The following is an 18,959-nucleotide window of genomic DNA, read 5'->3' on the forward strand; positions in this document are numbered from 1 at the left end:
AAAATATATAAAAAAGGAGGAGAGGAGTAGCCGAGTCGACGGGCGGTTACCCATTAAATCAAGTTTTTTTTGGGGGAATTTGTTGGCACTGAGAGAAAATGGGAGGTATTTAGAAGCAATTGAGAAATGTGGATAGTAGGAGGCACTCTTGCCAGAGGTTCTAAGTATTACTTGCAGAAACTAGCAAGTTTTTTCTCTCTCTGCATAGGTATGCCCCATTTGAAATCAGCGAGAGACTTTTCACGCATCGTTAATTTCTCCCCGAGGCCTCGACACTAGCGCTGTCCTTCTCGCTCCGTCTCCCCATGTCTCTGTCTCACAGTCGTTCAACCAGTCACTCCGTCATTCATTCATTCACTCATTCATTCGCTCAGTCCGTTGGTCTGTCATGCTGTCAGTCTGGCATTCAATCAGCCCTTGGGCCTTCCAGCCAGCCAGCCAGCCCGCCAGCCAGCCCGCCTATCGTTATAATGATGTTGCTGCTGGTGGGATCCTGGGAAACTGGGATCCTTTTTTGCCTTTGCTTTGACATCAACACCATCTACCAAAGTCGCCGTGATTTACTTGCCAACCAGCCATCCAGCCCTCCCGCCATCCTACCTCCATGCCACGCCCTCTTATCCGCTTATATATTTACCTCCTGAGTGGGTGTGCGGGTGTTTGCAAATTTAAATGTTGCACAAATATGAAAAGCAATTTACATAATATCCTGCCAAGTGTAAAATGATTGTCAATTCAGTCTGCCACTGAAGCAAAGCGAACGAGAAAACGGAATGGGAAGCGGAATGGAACGGAAAAGGACTAAAGGGCGGAGGGATAGTAGGTGCGATGGAGGATGGATGATGGAGGATGGAGGATGGGGAACGTGGAATGGGAACAGAAACGGAAAGAAACCACACAAACCGCTGACACTCACACTCACTCGCACAGGACTCACAGGACTAACAGAGTCAAGGGAAAATTGCGGCTTTAAATCGAATCGAATCGAATCGAATCGCATCGATTACGTTTCGATTTTTATTTTTTTTACCCCATCCCCATCCCCATCCCGATGCCCATGGCCCGTGAATTATCTCCATCCCAGTTGAATTATCCTCGCTGCCGACTGTGGGTTAAATAAGGAAATATTATCCTGTCCCTGGTTGGGCATAAATAATGAAATATTAACGACCAGCTTTTAATCGAAGCTGGGGGGGGGACCGAAGGTACAACAAGGATATGCCAGCTTAATGGTTCACTTGGCAAAGGGAAAGGAGTCTCAAGAACATGGAAATGTGTTTTAAATATGCAGAGGTCATTCAAGAAGTGTATTAAAAGTGACTTTACAGACTATACAGTCTGTATAGTCAGAGAGTGGAAAGCCTATATGATACCTGATACTAATTCCCTGATAATCCATTTGGGAAGGCCAAAGGACACGACCCAAGTGCCAACTTTAATTGATTCTCAAACACCCTGGGCGCTTATTGACATAATTTTTTCAAAGGACGACTGACACTACGACACCCTCTTCGTCTTCCTCCGCTTGTATTCTTTGTTTGAAATTGATGATGTCGTCGCACATTATGAGGTTCAATATCCTGGATAATGACGACAAATTGCGCAATATTTGCGCCAGACTCGAGGGTGTGACCTGAAGGAGCCAGGAGGATCCGGTGGCCGTGGCTCAAGTGTCCTTGGCCGCTGACTCGGCGCCTGGCTGCGGTCAAACATGATTGATGAACGCTAATTAATGTGGCGGAGACCCCTAATTCCCCGCCCCGGACTCCCCCGGACAGGCAATTGTGTAATTAATTCCCATCTCAAGTGTCTCTATAATTACGAAGCGCACTCTTAAAGGCAACTTTTTAGAGACACTTTGGCCGGGGAGTGCTTGCCAAATCTCTATCAATCACTTTGAAGGGATACCCTTTGTGTTTATTGGCTGCTGAGCTGCTTCGGGAGTTTGGTCCTTCGAGCCATCTGCGAGCCGCCCCGATTTTCCACCGACTTGGCCAGGTGAGACGCGAACGTGATGCTGGGAATCTATGCAAATTTGCGTGCACTCGCATAGCGGCAAACATTCACAAACACGGTGGGGCATGGCTTGCAATATAGCTTCCGCCCACCACCCACTGCCCACTGCCACCCAGCAGTGATGTGCATCATCAGCAACCCAAACAGAATCGTTGAGGTGGCTTGTTCCACTCGTGTTGATGTTTCTGTTGCTGTTGTTTGCTTTTGAGGCCTTTCAAGCACTTGCTTATTATGCAGCCACGTGTATCTGTATCTGTGTGCCTCCATATACGTGCCTCTACACACACACACACACACACACACAGACACACACCGACACATGTGCCTGTGGCACAATTTGAACAATAAGTTGGCCCGACTGTGAAGCATTCTGTCTGCCACTCAGAACCGTCTACATTTCAAAACTTAAACAGTTTATTAAGCGCAAACTAAACCCAAATACAAATACAAACACAAACACACTCACACTCCTGCAGAGATACCTACACCCACACAGATACTCTCCTCCACACACAGATACTCTGTAGTGTCCCCCAGAACGGGCTTAAATCTTGTTTTATTTTAGCTTTATTACACGACTAGCATGTGTTTGTATTCCGTTTTTATGTCACTCTGCGGTCACCTCAGTTTCCATTTCAATTATGGAATCCCCTTCGTCCTGTGCTCCTTCGCCGGCCAGGTCCTTTCTCAATTTCCTCCACTTGTCTGGCATTTGAATTTGTAATTTTGCCAGTCGAAAGCCGCAAAGTGCTAAAGTGTCATTTTCTCCTGGGTAATTTGTGTAGAAACAGTAACCAGCAGGACAGGATCTGGTCCTGGGAAACGTCTTGGAAATCCTTACATAATGTGGTGAAGAAGTGCTAATTGTAGTGGGTGGTGTCGTGTAGTTGTGTCACTCGCATGGCCGTCAGAGTTTCGAAACAAAACGTGATTGAATTTTAAAATGTGTGTCGGCCGTAGACCGAAATCGACTAGAAATCCAATATTTGAATGGCAAATTGGGCAGCCAAAGGCTTGCAGCCGTGTATCCTTGTCATACAAGCCAGCAAGGACACTCGCTCCTTGAGCATGTCTTGGGCGCTCTCGCAGTATTTACAAACTGAATCGCATAGCTGGCATGACCGATTCAATTTACGTGGGGAATGGCTTTTTGGCACTTGAAATTCATTGTCTGTTTGGAAATGTTGTCAGGAATCTCTGGCAATTTTTGTTAGTTTGCAGGAAAGGAACAAGAAAGAGGCAGAGTCAAGACAGACAGAGAGGGAGAGAGGGAGAGGTTGACAGGATACACTGATGCATATGCCTAGTCCTTTTCGTTTTGCCCCATCATCTATCTAAATGGATATCGCGGCGGCCCCTCTTCCTGCCACTCTGCCATTCGCCCCCTGGCGCCCTGTTTCCTCCTATCTAGTTATCTATCTCTTGTCGCCGTCTCTTTCGGCCCGCCTAGCCCCGTCTCTCTCCAGCGCCGTGTGTATTGTTGCACGTACATGTCGTAGACTTTGTCTTTTGGATAAAACTTCACTAAAAAATGAGCATGGCATGGCGTTGAGCATTTAAACTAGCTACAAAAACACCAGCAAAACACCTCCAGAGTAACCCCCTTTCTGCCCCACGCCACACGCCCTACGCCCATGTGGCTACGTGAGTCGCATTCGGAACGTGGACACGTGTGCTGGTGTTAGTGTGTGTATAGCTGGCAGAGTCTGAGTGTGTATGTGTGTATGTGTGGTTGCCAAGACAAAATGCGGCTAATGTCCTTTTTTTCCTTCTTGCGCTCACTCGCTCCGTTTTTATATTTTATTTTTTACAATTTTTTTTTGTGGGCTTAGATTTACAATACCACCTAAAATGTTGTCTCGGGCAACGCGTGTTCACATACACATACATATACATTTTTTATACAATTCCTTGTTGCGGATTTTATGGTACTCGAGGTTTTCGGGCCAAACTAGCAAAAGGGATGTTTTTCCAAACTTTCTACAAGCGCTGGCCTTAAATTTGATTTAACGATTTTGGGTTGAGTATTTAAGTGAAAGAAGATACTGAAAATATTTAGTCAACTGAGCAGGGAAAGCCTGGGTAGCGAGGACGAAAAATATGCAATTTCCATAAATGGCCACTGCGCTGAAAAGTGTGCTACAATTTTTTGCTAAACCACTTGAATGGCTGGCATGAGAGTAGCCAGGGGGCCGGAGGAGCAGGGCAGTAGGAGGACTAAACTTATTTCTTCCCTGTCGCTAATTTGGAAGCCCAGCATCAGCCGCAGCAACATCTAGCGCATAATAATTGCCTACTACTCGCACAAGACTCGCTAATTGGCGGCAATTTCGCCGCTGCTTCCACGTTCGGTGGTTCAACGGATTCCAGTGGGTTCACAGTGGCTCAGGGGTGCCCCCCTGGGTGTGGCAGGCATTTCAGTTTCTGGCAATTAGCACAAAAAATAAGCCATCCTCCCAAGAAACCGTAGCCCACTCCAGAGGAACTCAAAAACTTGATGAAAATCTTGCACTGAGTTTATGGTTTTCGGTTCTCGGTTTTCGGTTACATGTGTTCGCTTATTTATGATTGAATATTTGATCACATAGTTTCACGTTAACCTTTGACATTCATCAAGTGTGCTGGGGACTGGGTCTAGTGTCTGTGCGGTATTAACTTCGGGCTTTGGGGGGCAGCTGGGGAGAATAGAAACTTATGCCAATTCATTAATTAGTCTGCCACTTGCCACGGAAGGCAGCGACAGCTTGACAAACTTTAACTCACCGAGTACTGGGTGTGTTTTGCGCAGCTCTTTCACTTTCCAGGCACTCGAAGAAAAACTCAAGGAGTCTTGATGACTTTTTGCTGGAACAAGTTGAAAATTTTAAAGGTTAAATGGTTTTTAGGAAGATCGTACCTAGTCTGTGCTTAGCAGGTCTTCTGAGTCCTTCTTCTAAGCTAATTTTTTGATAGAGTTTGAATTTGTATAACCTTTTTTTCTCTCAGTGCCTGCAGCACATGTGGCCGTTGCTGTAGCACATTTCGCCACCGAGTGTGTAACTTGATATAACCTTCTACTTAATAAAGACTCTTCATATTGCCGCACTGGACATGACTCCCCATTGTTGTTGGCGCTGTTGGCCGTGTTTTGACATGGCCATATTCTATATTCAATGCGCGTGGCTATGGACTATGGTCCTGGGTCCTGGATCCTGCGTCCTGCGTCCTGCGACCAGGCCAGTGCCTCGAGTTTAGTTTATTTGATTAGTTCGTGTGAGTTTCAGCGAGCGAGTCTCAGTCAGTATACACAGGATATATATATAAGCACGTATACACATGGCCGATAAAGTTTCCGCAGCTGCAAATATGGCAAACAATTTCGCAAAGTGGCCAATGGCGAAAGTTTGGCTCTGCCAATCGTCCTATTAGCTAATCGTTGACTTTCTGGCCGTCTTTTCTATTATTTTCCTGCCTTTTTCTTCTCTCGTTTGGCACCTAATTAGTTGGCTTGTCCGAGAAGCTGGCCTTAGCCCAGAGTCAGAGGCGAGAGCTCCCCGCCATTGTCTTTAATTCGCTGGCTTTGACGGTTACAGTTTTTGCCTAAAAAAGATTTAAGTCTTAAGAGGTTGTTAAACCCTCTCCATGCTCCATGCTCCATGCTGGCTGCTTGATTTTCCTGCTCAGTAAACTGACCTTATCGGGCAACACCATCTTCTGGCTGGGCCAAAAGGATGCCTCTAAAAGGGATGTGTCCTTATCGCATCCAAGTCATCGGAGTCTCGTGCGCCTGCAACTTTTATGCTTTTTTTTTCGGGTGGCTTTTCATTAAAGAAACCTGTGCCTATCGGACCGTGCAGATCTCTTAACTAAGAATAGTCACTGTACCAGCTCCTGTACTATAGTGTGTGGGTCCTTTTGTCTGAGCGCTTCAAATTGTCGAGTTGTGCAGAAAATTTTATTGCTGAAAGGTGCTAAAATGAAAAGTGCTGATGCCAAATGCTGATGACGATGACATCCACCCCTATTCCTTCCAGAGGGGGTGGCTGCCTGCCGAAGTTCCTTGGCTCTCTTCCTGATAGACTCGGCTTTTTTCTTGATAATTTAAATTAAAAACTGTCAGAGGCACTGCAATAAATGGTAGAATAATAGAGGAGAGCCGGAATAACTAGGACCCGTTTTTGGGATAGTTTTTCTCGCAGTGCTTGTGTTTGTTGTCGTTGACTTGAAGTGTCGACTGGAGCCACTTGGCACAGTTTTCAATCCGCACCACCACAACGAAACTGGCGCGTTTAATTAAGCAAAGTGGCCACCTTTTCGCCCCCGTTTTCTTTTTCCTGGGAGCCCCCTCTTTCTAGTCTGTAGTCCCCAACCCGCCGTCCGCCGTCCGCCGCCCATGCATCTGCACTAGTTGCGGCTTTTTGGCTTTCAAGAGTCTCTGTCTCGTCCTTCCCGTTCCTTTCTTCCTGGCTAAGCTTTTGGCTTACTTAGCTTCCGTCTTTCTTCCGCTCGTCTTCCCTGCTAATTTTGTCTAATTCTGCAAAAAAGGAGTGGCTCTGCAGAGAGAATAATTTACAGGAGATTCTTACCTTAAATATATAACATTAAACGGCCAAAGCTTTGCTCCCAAATCTACAAAAAGTGAGTAGAGGATCCCCAAATACTTAAAAGGACATACCCGCATCTCACTGTCCCAGCAGTTTGGTTTTTGTTGGATTCCCCCTTCCGTGCATCGTGGAAAAATTCCATTTCTTTTGTCTTCCTACCTGTGCCACAACGAAGTGGCAGAAGCCATAAAACCTGCCACTCCAACTGCAGCAAGGAAGTTGCAAAGTGCTTCCTTCTGCGGCCCCGCCCACCTGCAGCAATATTTTCTAGCCGGCTTTTCGGTCTTCGGTCTGGGCTTGGTTTGGGGTTCTTTGCCCAGTTTGTTTGTGCAACGGAATGTGGCAATATTTGTGAGTGCAACCGGCACCAGTTCAGGAATGGTTGGACATTTTCTTTTTCTATTTCTGTTTCTGTTTCTGCCTGTTTGTTTTTTTTTTTGGCACTTAGGAGCCGAGTTATAGGTAGCAGGCCAGAGCTGTAAAAAGCTTAAATATTAAAGGGGATTTTAGTGGCAGAATGCCGCAAAAGCGAGCTTCCAAGAGGCAAGTAGCGGGTTTCGCATAGCGATGGATCTTTGAAAGACTGTTCGGGGAGCCGAGGCGGTAATCACCTCGAAGCCATTATCCTGTGCCCTGGTCCTGGCCGATTGAAGCCCCGAAAACCCAGCACACTCATCAATAATCCCTCAGATTAATGTCCTGTCATCTAATTTGTTCGAAAACGAATCCCGTCCGAACGGCTGTCCTGGCCAGGTTAGCCTGATGAATTGCGGTCGAAACTGGAGCCGAATGGCATCAGACAAATGCATTCTTGGCATCCTTTGTGTCCTCCGCATCCTTGGCAAGCGGCTTCTTCCTTTTACTGTCTTTTTGGCTGCCGCCTCCATTACCTTTATTATTTTTGTTTTCCGAGCTCCGAGAGGAGATTTCTTAATTTTTCATTTTTCGCTGCAATGTGCAAGTAATGTGTGTTTTTATCCGCCTCCACCCCTTTTTTTGTATTTGTATGAAATGTATATTTTTTGTTTTGGTTTTGTTCGCTCTGCTCTTCGAGTTGGCTTTTTGTGGAGATTGAAAAGCGCAGTCAAGCAGTACTTATCCCAGCCTCAGTCGCGCATTTCCCACCAACTTTTGTGGCGAGTAGGAGGGAAGCGAAAATAATAAAAATGGAAGTGGAATTCCTATGCTTTTTTCTGGCTCTGGCTCTGGCTCTGGCTCTGGCTCGTTCTTATCCAGAAGTCTGACTAGACAGCAATCAAGACAAGTGCAGATTCCGTCGGAGAAATCAGCCACCAGCCACCCTCTCCCGCCATTTTCCAAGCTCTTCCCCCATTTTCCCCCACATTTCCCACATTTTATATATATTTCTTTAAAATCATATTTTACGCTCAATTATTGACGTTCAAAGTCGGGGATGTCGCAGACAATGACAAACTAATGGCCCTCCTGGGAGGGTGGAGGATACTCTCAACAGATGCACTGAGGAAAATAAATATTTGAAAATGAGTAGAGTCCTGGACAGGGTTTCTAATGCGATGCTGAGACCTTCCTCTCGAGCCCCTTGTCTCTTATTATTTGTACAATTTTGTGTAATCTAGTCTATGTATTTTTTCCGAGTGCCTCCAGGCAGTCAAGTCAATGTCAAAGGACAAGGAGAGGACTGTCATTTGGCACTTAATAACTCAGAGTCTCCCCCTCCTCGATTGCTCGCTTTTCCCGGGCTCGAATGACAATTTGTAAAGCTTTCAATGGAGCAGCCTATAAAATATCTACGTGATGGCCCTGCCGGGACTATGAGGAGGTCCTTGCGGTGGTGGCTTCCCCTGCCAAAATATCCCCTGCCTACAAGGTGCCGAAGCCTCTCCAGTAATCAATCACTCAATCAATCAGCAAATAATATGCAATGCAATTTCTCGTCTCTACAAAATGTTTGCCAGATCCGAAAACTTCCGCCAAAGGAAGCTCATTTTGTGGGTATCTGGGGTGGTGTGCTAGGGTGGTGTTAGGGTGGTTCTAGGGCGGCTTTAGGGTGGCTCTCCCTGACAGCCAATCAAGTGGGAAGGTAGTAATTGTAAGCCTCGAAAGCGCCAAAATCAAAGTATCTGGCGGGCTGTCAGGAAAGACCAAAGGATATTCCGATGCGTAGATGAAAGGGAAGGTAAAATGTGTCTTATTTGCTTAATGTATTTTAATTTTCCATTTGATGTTTAATTTAATTTCGATTTTACTTAAAATGTTACTTAAATCTGCGCAGCATCCTCCTTGCCCGTGATTGGTTTCCCACTTTTGGGAATGAAATAAATTCCATTTCGGTGACCAGGCATCTGAAACTTCGATGATTAACTTTTTCGATTAACTGAAAATTCACAAATACACTCTCCCACCCATCCACCCACCCACACATGGTCTCTGAGAAGTATGCTATGGAAAATGGCAGGAATAGACAACAAGCCCGAAACTTTCTCCTGGCGATAAACAATTTTCAACGTTTTTCCACCAAAAATCCACGCCCCTCTCTGTTTGGATCTCTGCCTTTTTTATGGCATAAATTTATTTTAATGTCTATGCTTAACAATTTGGAGTGATGCAAAGTAGCATCCCTGCAGCTTGTCCCCAACTTTCCTGGACTCCATACACTCAATCAGCAGCTGCCTCGTTTTGGCCAAAGTTTTAGCTGCTGGCTGCTGGCTCCTGGAACTTTTGCATATTGATAAGGAAGAGCGAGAGCTGCTCCAGATAAAACAGATTAGAGGCAATGGAACGGAATGTTGAAAGCCGAGGAGGAACCTCGCAAGCCTGGGGGAAGGGCTTGGTGGTTTTGTGGCAGGATCTGGCCCAGCTCTTCGTCCAATCCAATCCGTTTCATTTCCCGAAACCTGATTGATGTCTGTCAGTTATCCATCCTGCCGGGAGGTGGAAAAGTAATAATTATGGGAGCCTGTTCGGGCCAACGGCAATTGTTTGTGATGATAAATGATGTGTGTGTGTTGAGTTTTGGCTGAATTCCGGGAGAGGGAATAGCAGCAGTCCCAAATCTCATCTTGTGTGTGGTTGTATCATCAATAATTCCTCTTTTCCCAACCCCCCCTCTGGCGGAAGATCCTGCCAGAGACCCCAATGGAGTCACAACTAATGAGGCCATCAGCAAATGGCACCAGCTGTAAAATATTCAAATAGAACAATCAAAAGTAATCTTCCTTCTTTAAGGGCAACTCCTCAAGGAGGTGCCAACAAAAAAAAAAAAAAAAACTCAAGAATAAATAAAACCAAACCGAACCGAACAATAAAAAACTTTGAGGAAGGAAATTTCCCCAACGAGCCATTTTTTTGTTCTTTTTTTTTGGCTTTCCTTTTCCCAAAGAAATTGAGTAAAGTACACACACCCCCACACACCACACCCCACACACCCCTGCTCAAGCACACACAAATTTTAATAAAAAAGAGAACCAAAACCGAAACTTAAAAGTGGCAGAAAAAAAACACAAAATACATGAAACTGTGGTGAACATTTTTACCTTTTTTCGGGGGCTCTGTGTGTGTTCTTTTCCAAAAACTGTTTTAAAAGCTTAACCACGAGAAAACTGCGAATATTCCCTAATGACACAGACACGGGACGGTGGTGAGGTTGAGGGTGGGGGTTCCAGGGCAGAAAAGAAAAGCCAGGAAAATTCGGCACAAAGCCCAAAAGGAAGGGGCTGGGTTTTGACTTGGCTTTTTCCTTGAAAGGCTCTGCCAGGCTCCCCTTTCTTCCTGTTTTTTTTTTGCCTCGAAAGGAAAAGCAAAGACTGGCCGGGGGAGGGGGAAAAAGTCTGGCGAGAATAGTCGGGAAAACGCTTTTCCCAAAGACAGGACTCAATTGCCGCAAATATCTGCATAGGCGCGGTAATCAAGACGCTTGGGGGACTAGCTGGCAGTTCTTCTTCCCCCATTCTTAAAGGATTCTTGGAGGAATCATTCAAGGCTAGGACCTTAATAACTCAATAATTGCCACACCCCTTTTAATTTAATCCGACAACCCGCCGCCTTTGTCCTGTTAAATAAGAAAGAAAACTCAGTCTCATTGCCAGTGGAAAAGTGTAATTTTTACACCTTCACGATGGTGGGGGGGAGCACCTGCTGGAGGGAGGAGGCACGCTTTTCCGACGCTCCTTCGGCGACTCAGTCCTTGGGGGAAACTCTGCCGCCACTTGAGCAACTTTTAGTGCGTCTCAATGCGCATTTTAAATAAAATAGAAATTCAATTTACTTTAAATAAGCGGCCAGGAGGGGTCCTGGGAGAGAGGTCCTGGGCGACTGGGGGCTGGGGGCTGGGGGCTAACAAGGTGACAAGCAGCAGCGACACGTCAATGCCAGAGTTTCCACAGCTTTTCCGCAGCACAAATGAAATGTAGAAAATCTACAAAAAGTACAAGAAAATGGAGAGCAAAATGAAAATGAAAGAAAAACTGAAGAGGAAAAGCCAAGGAGGCAAGGAGAGGCGAACTTTTTCGCTTTTTTTTTTTTCTTAAATGAACTTAAAATTGACTAAATGTGCTAGAAAAAGGTGCGAAGCTCCTTGGGGAAACCCTGGCGAGCCGAGGGAGGCGCTGGGCGGGCCAGTGGGCGGGAAATGCCAGGGACGAATATAATTAAGCGGCGTTTAAAATGCTTGTACTAAGACACGCTCAGGGCGGAGGCGGAGGCGATGGCGGTAGGCGGATGGTGGGCGGCTTAATTGGGAGGCGGAGCTGGGCCGGGGGGAGGCGGGAAAAACTTGAAAAACTTTCCACAAAGTTTAATTTAAATATGAATGAGCGTTTTTCCTTCCCACCCACAGCATCACTTGTATACCTCCCTGCCGTTACGGTGCCATTCATTCTCTTCTTAAAAATAGATGAGATTTTCGTTTCGGATTGGAAAGCAGACTTCCCAGTAACTTGTCCCAGTAACTCTCAAACGAATAGTTTATAATATATTTTATTACCCAATAATTCGGAAGAACTGCCCAGGAACAAGAACAAGAACAAGACCAAGACCAAGTTGTGTTGTGTTTTCTTCGGAAAATCCTGGCACGAGGCTTTCTGCTAAGCCGCCACCCCAAAGCGGCGCGGCTCTGGGGTGTCCTCGGGGGTGGTTTCTAGGTGGCAGGACTTAAAGGGGCATTATAAATTTCTACCTAATCCGAGCGGCTTAGGGGCTCCTCGTCGTTTTGTTTTCATTTCAAGAGCAAGAGCAGAAAAAGCCCGGGAAAGTCTTCTACTTCTACTTCGGCTTTGATTTCGACTTATGTTCGCATCACAACAGATTTGCTTGCTGGCCATATTGTGCGGCTGCTGTCCTTGTTGTTATCCTTGCTGTTTTGTTGCCAGGTGATAAGGCAAATCGTATCCCTAAACCACTAAAAGGGATCAACAGCGAGAGTAGAATCCTGGCCGGGCCGGGATAGGGACAGCCTCCATTCCTCCAGTCGAAGGACGAAAAACGCTTCGCATAATTATAAAAACAGCCTTCGAGTGCACCCGCTACAAGGAGTTGTGGCTGTGCTGGTCTAGGTGTAGGCGTGGCAGCCAAGTCCTGGGGGTGAAATGGAAGTCCATTGAAGTCCAGGCGCCAAACTGGCGGACGCCGCCGCTTCCCTCGCTGTTTGCCTTTATTTTCTTCTATATTCTTGTATTTTTTTGCCCGCCGAGTGAAAGCGAGAAAAACAAACAAAAATAAACATAAATACTGTTGGGGATTTATACTTTATATCATCTCCCTGTCTTACTCGCTCGGGGAGTGTGTGTGGGTGGAAGGACACTTGTAACACTTCGGAGCCAGCAGCGAAGAAACACTTTCTTTCTTTCTGCCTCTAATCAATTTATTGAATTTATTTTGCTGATTTTATTAAAGAGTGCCTAAGAAAAACAATTTTTTTGCCAAAAAAAACATCTATACGCGGGAGGCAGTGGGGGCGTGGCAATGTGGCACTGTGGCAGTGTGGCAAAGTGGATTTCGCTGGCGCCTGGCATAATTAAGTTAGAACCTTTTTTGTGACGTGACTGGGGGTTTTTCGATTCCATTCCTTTCGAATACTCTTTGATTTCGATTGTTGTTGCCTTTGAAAGGAAGCTCTGATTGCTTCTTCTTTCTGGCTATCTGGCTACAAAGGATATGGGCAGGACTCTGCTAACAGGCTTACTCAGCGACTCGATAGAATCCATCTATGATAAATGATGGTTGCTGTGTAGTAGATTTTGGTAGATTTTCTGTTTAAAAGCCCTTTTGTTATCTCTCCGTTTTAATTTTTGGTAATCAAACTTTTGGAATTCGTTTTCCATTTCCCATTTTCCCATTTTCTGTTTTCAGTTTTTCCGTATTTTTGTTTTCCCAAAAGTCGAGTTGAAACCCCAGACAGAGACAGAGACAGAGCCACATCCATTATTTCCAATTCAAACTTTGCCAATTACAAATCTGCTGTGTTCGCCATCAACTTTTCGCATATTTTTGCCATATTTTTGCCCCTCACATGTGTGCACACATCAGGAGTATTTAAAACCCCCGAAATATCCCCCAAAAAAAATCATCTAATTGTGTATATTTCAGAACAAAAGTTTATCCCATATTGATATATTGTTTCGCACTTCTTCTATTCGCAGCTGGTCGGCGGTGAGTTCGATATGGAATTGAATTTTGTGATACAGGATGCGCAGAATATCAAACATATGCTGGAGCTTCTGGATCATTGTCCGCCCAACTTGCAGGTGAGTGTCCTGGACAAAGCAAATTCTACTCTTTCATACATACATATATCCAAATTAAAAAGTTGTATTTTATTGTCTGAATGCCACAGCTGGCGTGGTGACTTTTTAATAGAATTTAATTCAATTGGCGCTGTGGCATCAAAGAAAATTAACAACACGGTGGGCGTGGCAGCCGAAATTGCGCGTAATGAAAACGCAACATCAACATGAAAATGCCTTTCAACTTTTCCCGCCCACCATACCCCCCCACAAGCATGTTTTCACATTTTCCTGGGCTTTCCCCTTTTAACTGCTGCTTTTCACGGCGCTTTTTTTCGTCTTCCTGATTTGCATATGAATATGTACAGTGGTGGCTAAGTAATTAGTTCCAGGGACCAATTTAAAAAAGGTTTCCCAAAATTAAAAAGGATGTTATATTTTTAATAACATTTAAATGTATTTGATGGGATTTATAGAAATTGCAAGTCTCATTTCCAGTTCAAATCCTACTCATCCTTTGGAATACGTATTTTTGTTCCACATCTGTACCTGAGTTGTGCCCGAGTGGGTGTAAAAGTCAGTGGGTGTATGTCAGAGGGTGGCTGTGTGTGTGGCAGTGTTTGTGCTTAACAATATTTTACACCTGACGTTGTCGCTGTTCGCTCGCTTGTGCCATCAAATTATTAGCATGACTGCTGGCGAAAGGATCTCCCAGTAACTTTTCATGTGTAAGCTTTTTCCTTTTTTAAATACACACTCGTACGGCAGTGGGTGTGTGTGTGCTGACAGGAAGTGCTCCACCCTCCAGGGTGTGTGGGTGAGTGGGCTGTGTCATCCAAAGAGCGAAGGCGCAGACATCGGAAGTCGGAGAATCCAGAAGTTGCTGCAAAAATCGCAACAAAGTTTCCGCATTATGAGTTTTTTAACTGCATTGGTTCATTGACCCCCAACCCGCCCAAGATGCCTGGAATTAAAACTAGACTATGTGGGCCTTAAATCCTCCATCTTCAAGTAACTATTACACATTTATTTACCTTGTCGTGCCATTATTCAGCACACAACTCCTCCTCATAAGTGCGTTGGTGGTGTGGTGGCTCCTGTGCGGTTTCGGTGGTTTCTGGCGCCTCTGCGAGGGCTGCCTGGGATGTGTGCGTAACAAACAAGCGATCCATTTGGGAGAATCTTACATTACACACTCGCACAAGTACACAAGGACACCCGTCGCATCGCCCACCCAGAAAACCACCCACTCAGTAACTACTCTTTAATGATATGCGTCAGTTGCTGCCTGCTTGGCTTAGATGTTGCGGTTCCTGAGGCTTCACAATTTATTTGGCTTTTTAAATTAATGAAAATTGTCACTGACAAATTCTGGCAGTGTGGGGTGTCCTGGCGTGCCAGTGGCAGTGGCAGTGCCAGTGGCAGGGGGCTGTGTAGCATGTGTCTCCGAAATTGTTGGCATATGTAAAACAAGCATCAAATATGCATCACCGCCAGGCAGAGGACTGGCAAAGATCTTTTACTTCATTTGGCATGCGAGGCAGGTGTGTGAGACTAAAGGACCCACCAGGACCCCCCACTACACACCACCCACCACCCACTTTACAGCAATTTGATGTGCCATTCCCCCCTCCATCAAAGAAGGGAAACTCCAGTCTTTGTAAATATTCCAGGATATGTTTAGAAATTGTCAGAGCCTTTATTAGTGTCTTCTGAAGACAAAACAATTACTCGAATGATTTTATTAAAATTATACAAAATGCAGCAGAGAGTTTAGAAAGAGTATCTGAAGAATCTGAAGGGAACTCTGTTCCACAGATTTTCGATTTTCCGCCACATCTTCTGGCGGGCGGGAAGCGTTTTGCATACAAAGGACTGAGTGTCGCGCCTTTGATTTATGGTCGAGTACAGTGGGCACTCGTGTGTCGCATAACAGCGAGTCCTCCCCGATCCTGACACCTTCCACCTCGTGTTCTACCACCCACCACCACCCATTTTGTGTTCAGCCGGCATTCAATTGATTCGGCACGTAGCCGGGGCAAGTGCAAATAACTGTTTTAGTCCTTGTCCTCCTGGCAGGTGCTAGGGGTCCTTTTGACCCCGAACTCCCACCTGCCTGGGGCCATAACATTTTATTCTTGACAATAAATTCGTCGGGTGGGGGACTGGTCGAGAGACTGGTCCTCTAAATCAAAGCTTCTTTTTGAAATTAAGGCCGTAATGCGGCCTACCAGTAACCCGCTGCCTCCTGGCTTCTACCTCCTTCCACCTGCCACCTGCCACCTGCCACCCGCCACCTGCCACCTGGCGTCTAAAGCCCCCTGTTAACCCGCCCGTGGACCAGGCCACCGCATATTTGTCGTGCTCCGCCGCCTGTGTGTATGCTCAATAAAATTTTACAGCCTTTGCCAGCTCAGCAATTTGCGTAACTCTTGCCACGGTCGCCTCCTTTTCTCGCCCACGAACCGAACGCAAATAAAACGAAAAAAAGTAAAAAATGGCGAGAAAGAAAAGAAGCTAAAAGGGATCCAAGAGTGGGTTATAGAAGGGAAATGGGCCAGGACCGCCGCAGGACCCCCGTTGATTCAAAGGTGGGAATCAACAGACGAACACCTTTCACCTTTCGTCGAATTGGTTTCCGCTCTTTTTCTTCAACGTCCCCCCCATGTCGTCCTTTGAATTTGCCTTTTCCGTTTCCATCTCTCTCCATCTCCATCTCCATTTCCACTTCCATTCCCATTTCCATTCTGTGTTGTCCTTTTTTGTCCTTTTTGGTTTGGCAACAGCTGTAAATAACGTTGTTAAAGCTGCAAACAATCCTGGTCCTGGCGTTGACCAAGGCAGGAGGTCCTTTGAAATCAGAGCTGATTCAATGATAATAATACTCGACAGCCTACACAGTTGTTCTCTTCTTTACTCATATCTAATAAAAGGTGTTTATTAATTTAAAACATTCTCCATAATTGCTGGAGTAGTATCGGATATCGTCCAGCTCTGTTTGGCTTTATTTTTAAGCAATCAGGTGTCAAGTATCATTCACTCTCAAAAGTTCACACCTCGTTGCAATGTGTGGTCTTGGGGCTTCGGGAAACCCTAACCCAGAACGAGATTCCCCCAAGCACTTTTTCATGGAAACTCCCTCTCCCTGAGCTGTTGCGATAAAAATGAAACATTTTTAAGCTCGGCTGATGCTTTTTTGGAGCGAGTGCGAAGCCATCCCAACATTTCAGCTCGCAAAGTATCTGAAAGTTGTATCTTTGGCTTAGGGCCGCTTATCTACATTCGAACAGAGCTCCCAGCTCCGGGATCCGGAATTCAGAATCCAGAATCCGGGCTCCCTTCCACCTCCCCAACTCCTCGTTTCTGTGACTGCCCAGTAAAGTTACACGGAGGATTAGCTTGTGATTATGTTGGCAGTGGCAGTGGCAGTGGCAGTGCCAGGGATTTCTATTCCGATTCCGATTCCGCTGCCAGTTGGCTGGCAACTTTTTGAGGCAGCCACGGGCGGACAGGAAAGCCGTAGTTTTTAAGTCTAGACCGCGCCGTAATTATCTGGAGTGTGTTGGTAAATCATCAGAGGGTCCATGGACGGCCAAAGTCAGGCAGGAATGTATGCAGATCCTGGTGCTCCCATCCCATGCAGCCCCCCATTTTTACGATACTACCCCCGGTTGGTTGCTTAGCAGCCACTGCGGGAACGGAACAGGAACAGGAGCGGCATCAACAAGAGCACATGCCATAAAATACATAAAATAGAAAGCAGCCGAGGGCTATACGTGAAATTTATTCATGAATTGAATTTGTATTCCTCGCAGATATTTTATAAGTTTTCCATTTCTATTCGCTATCCTCGCCATCCTCGCTACCCAGGGGTGTTGGCCAGGCCATCTCCTCTGCTCCACTGCCCCTCTACCTCCTCCAATTTTGTTTTTCAGCCATCCGCCAGTGTGGCTGTATATCGTGTTGTGTACTCCGGTTCTGTAATGCTGAGCAATGAGCATAAGCTGATTATGTTTTTGCGCCAAGTACTTGTGGTTTTGGCTTGCTTCCTATTCGGAAATTGATTGGCTAACATTGGAGCTATCGATTTGGCGTTTTCAAACCTCCATCTTGCATCACATTCAGCTTTGGTCACACTATGTTGTCCCAAAAGTGTCACATTATGCGCCTGCATTGTCCTGTCCATTATTCCGCTCGTTTTGTGGTTATTGGCCGATGAGACTCCCTCGCCAGCTGCTCCCACATTAATTTTTTGATTGCTCCATTATCCTTACGACGCATTCGAGACGCTCTGGTCACACTCGCAAAATTGAAATGCGAATTGAAATGCACGCCAGCCCGCCTGAGAGTCGGGAAAGTCAAGGCCCTGAATGGAAAAGCCACTGCAGGGCGGCGGGGCCAGGACTCGAATCGAACTCGCCATTAAATATGAATTGTGATTGCCCCGATTGGAGGCGGACATAAGGAGCAAAAGAGACGGCAGGACGGGGGGGCGAGTGAGAGGGAGATACGTGGGGGAATCGAATTGAAATGCACACAAGAATAACAAAAGTTTTTACGGCGGACACAGCAAGGATTGCCGGACTGCCGGCAGGGAGAGGGAGATAGCGCCGGGACGGCAGACAGAGACAGGCAGGAAGGACACACTTTGAAATGGGTTCAGCATTAGCCAGGACCCAGGACCCAGGACCCAGGACCAAGCATTCGTATTGGCAACGTTGCCTTTTGTGTGTTTTTGGCCTTTTGATGCCGCCTTTTATTACGTTTGTGTCGCTGGCGATGTGCTTTCTTCGCTTATTTTTTAAATCTGTCTGCGCGTATGTGCTTTTTTAACTTTAAAGAAAATATGTGCAAGTATTTCAGTTAACAAGCTTTCCCGAATTAAATACTTTTGCAGGCTTTGCCAGAATTCCTTTCCTGTCCTGTCCTGCTTGCAAAAGAGTTTCTGGAATGCCTTCTAGTTTTTTCCATCAATCCCCCGCGAGGCTCCCTCGCCTTTGCGATTCTTTTCTCTGGCTATTTTTTAGCCTTTTGCTGGTTTTGTTGTTGTATTGGCATCACTCGTCACGTAAAAGGACATCGGCGCTGGCCAGGACATCGACAGTCAAACACATCGGAATGACCCGAACCGGAGACCGAGTCCGAGTCCGAACCCGAACCCGAACTCGAACCTGAACCAGAGACCCCTCTGGATAGCATTGGACTCCAGAGGAGGACCTGCCTCTAAACCACCCACCCATGGCGGCCTCCTGGCCCGGGGGCCACCCGTTGAGTTTTAAAGAATTGTCTGCCATGTGAAAAGGTCATTTAATTTCTTTTTGATTTGTTTTTGCGTCGACTGCTCCCAGGGCTGGCCGGGACCAGGACGACGACGACGACGCGGTCGTCATTAAAGTGTAAATGTATTTTTAAGTAGACGCCTCCTGTCTGCTCCACCCCTGCTTTCTCTGGATCCCCTCCGATCTCCTCTCTGGTGGAAAAATAGAATTACCAAAGAGCTTGGCGGTGAAATGGTCCGAAATAGCGAGGCCCGAAAAGCCCAAAAGCCGCACAAGTTTCCCAATTTTTTTCCTTCGCTTCTCGCTTGAGTTAATAGCATTTTAAGTACGGTCGGTGGAGGCAGGGGCTACCAGGGAGGCCAGGATTCCAGGATGCACAA

General features: G+C 46.1%; 1 protein-coding gene across 17 annotated transcripts in view; it reads left to right on the top strand.

Moving 5' to 3' along the window:
- The window catches only part of LOC6504014 (neurobeachin), a 156,746-nt gene that overhangs the window by 97,505 nt on the left and 40,282 nt on the right, over positions 1-18,959 (top strand). For all 17 annotated transcript variants that reach the window (XM_032452557.2, XM_044717007.1, XM_044717006.1 and 14 more), the window contains exon 3: positions 13,217-13,321. In XM_032452557.2, coding sequence (XP_032308448.1) covers positions 13,217-13,321 — 105 coding nt within the window. The remainder of the gene's footprint in view (positions 1-13,216; positions 13,322-18,959) is intronic.

The sequence above is a fragment of the Drosophila ananassae genome, chromosome XL, assembly GCF_017639315.1.
Source record: "Drosophila ananassae strain 14024-0371.13 chromosome XL, ASM1763931v2, whole genome shotgun sequence".
NCBI lineage: Eukaryota > Metazoa > Arthropoda > Insecta > Diptera > Drosophilidae > Drosophila > Drosophila ananassae.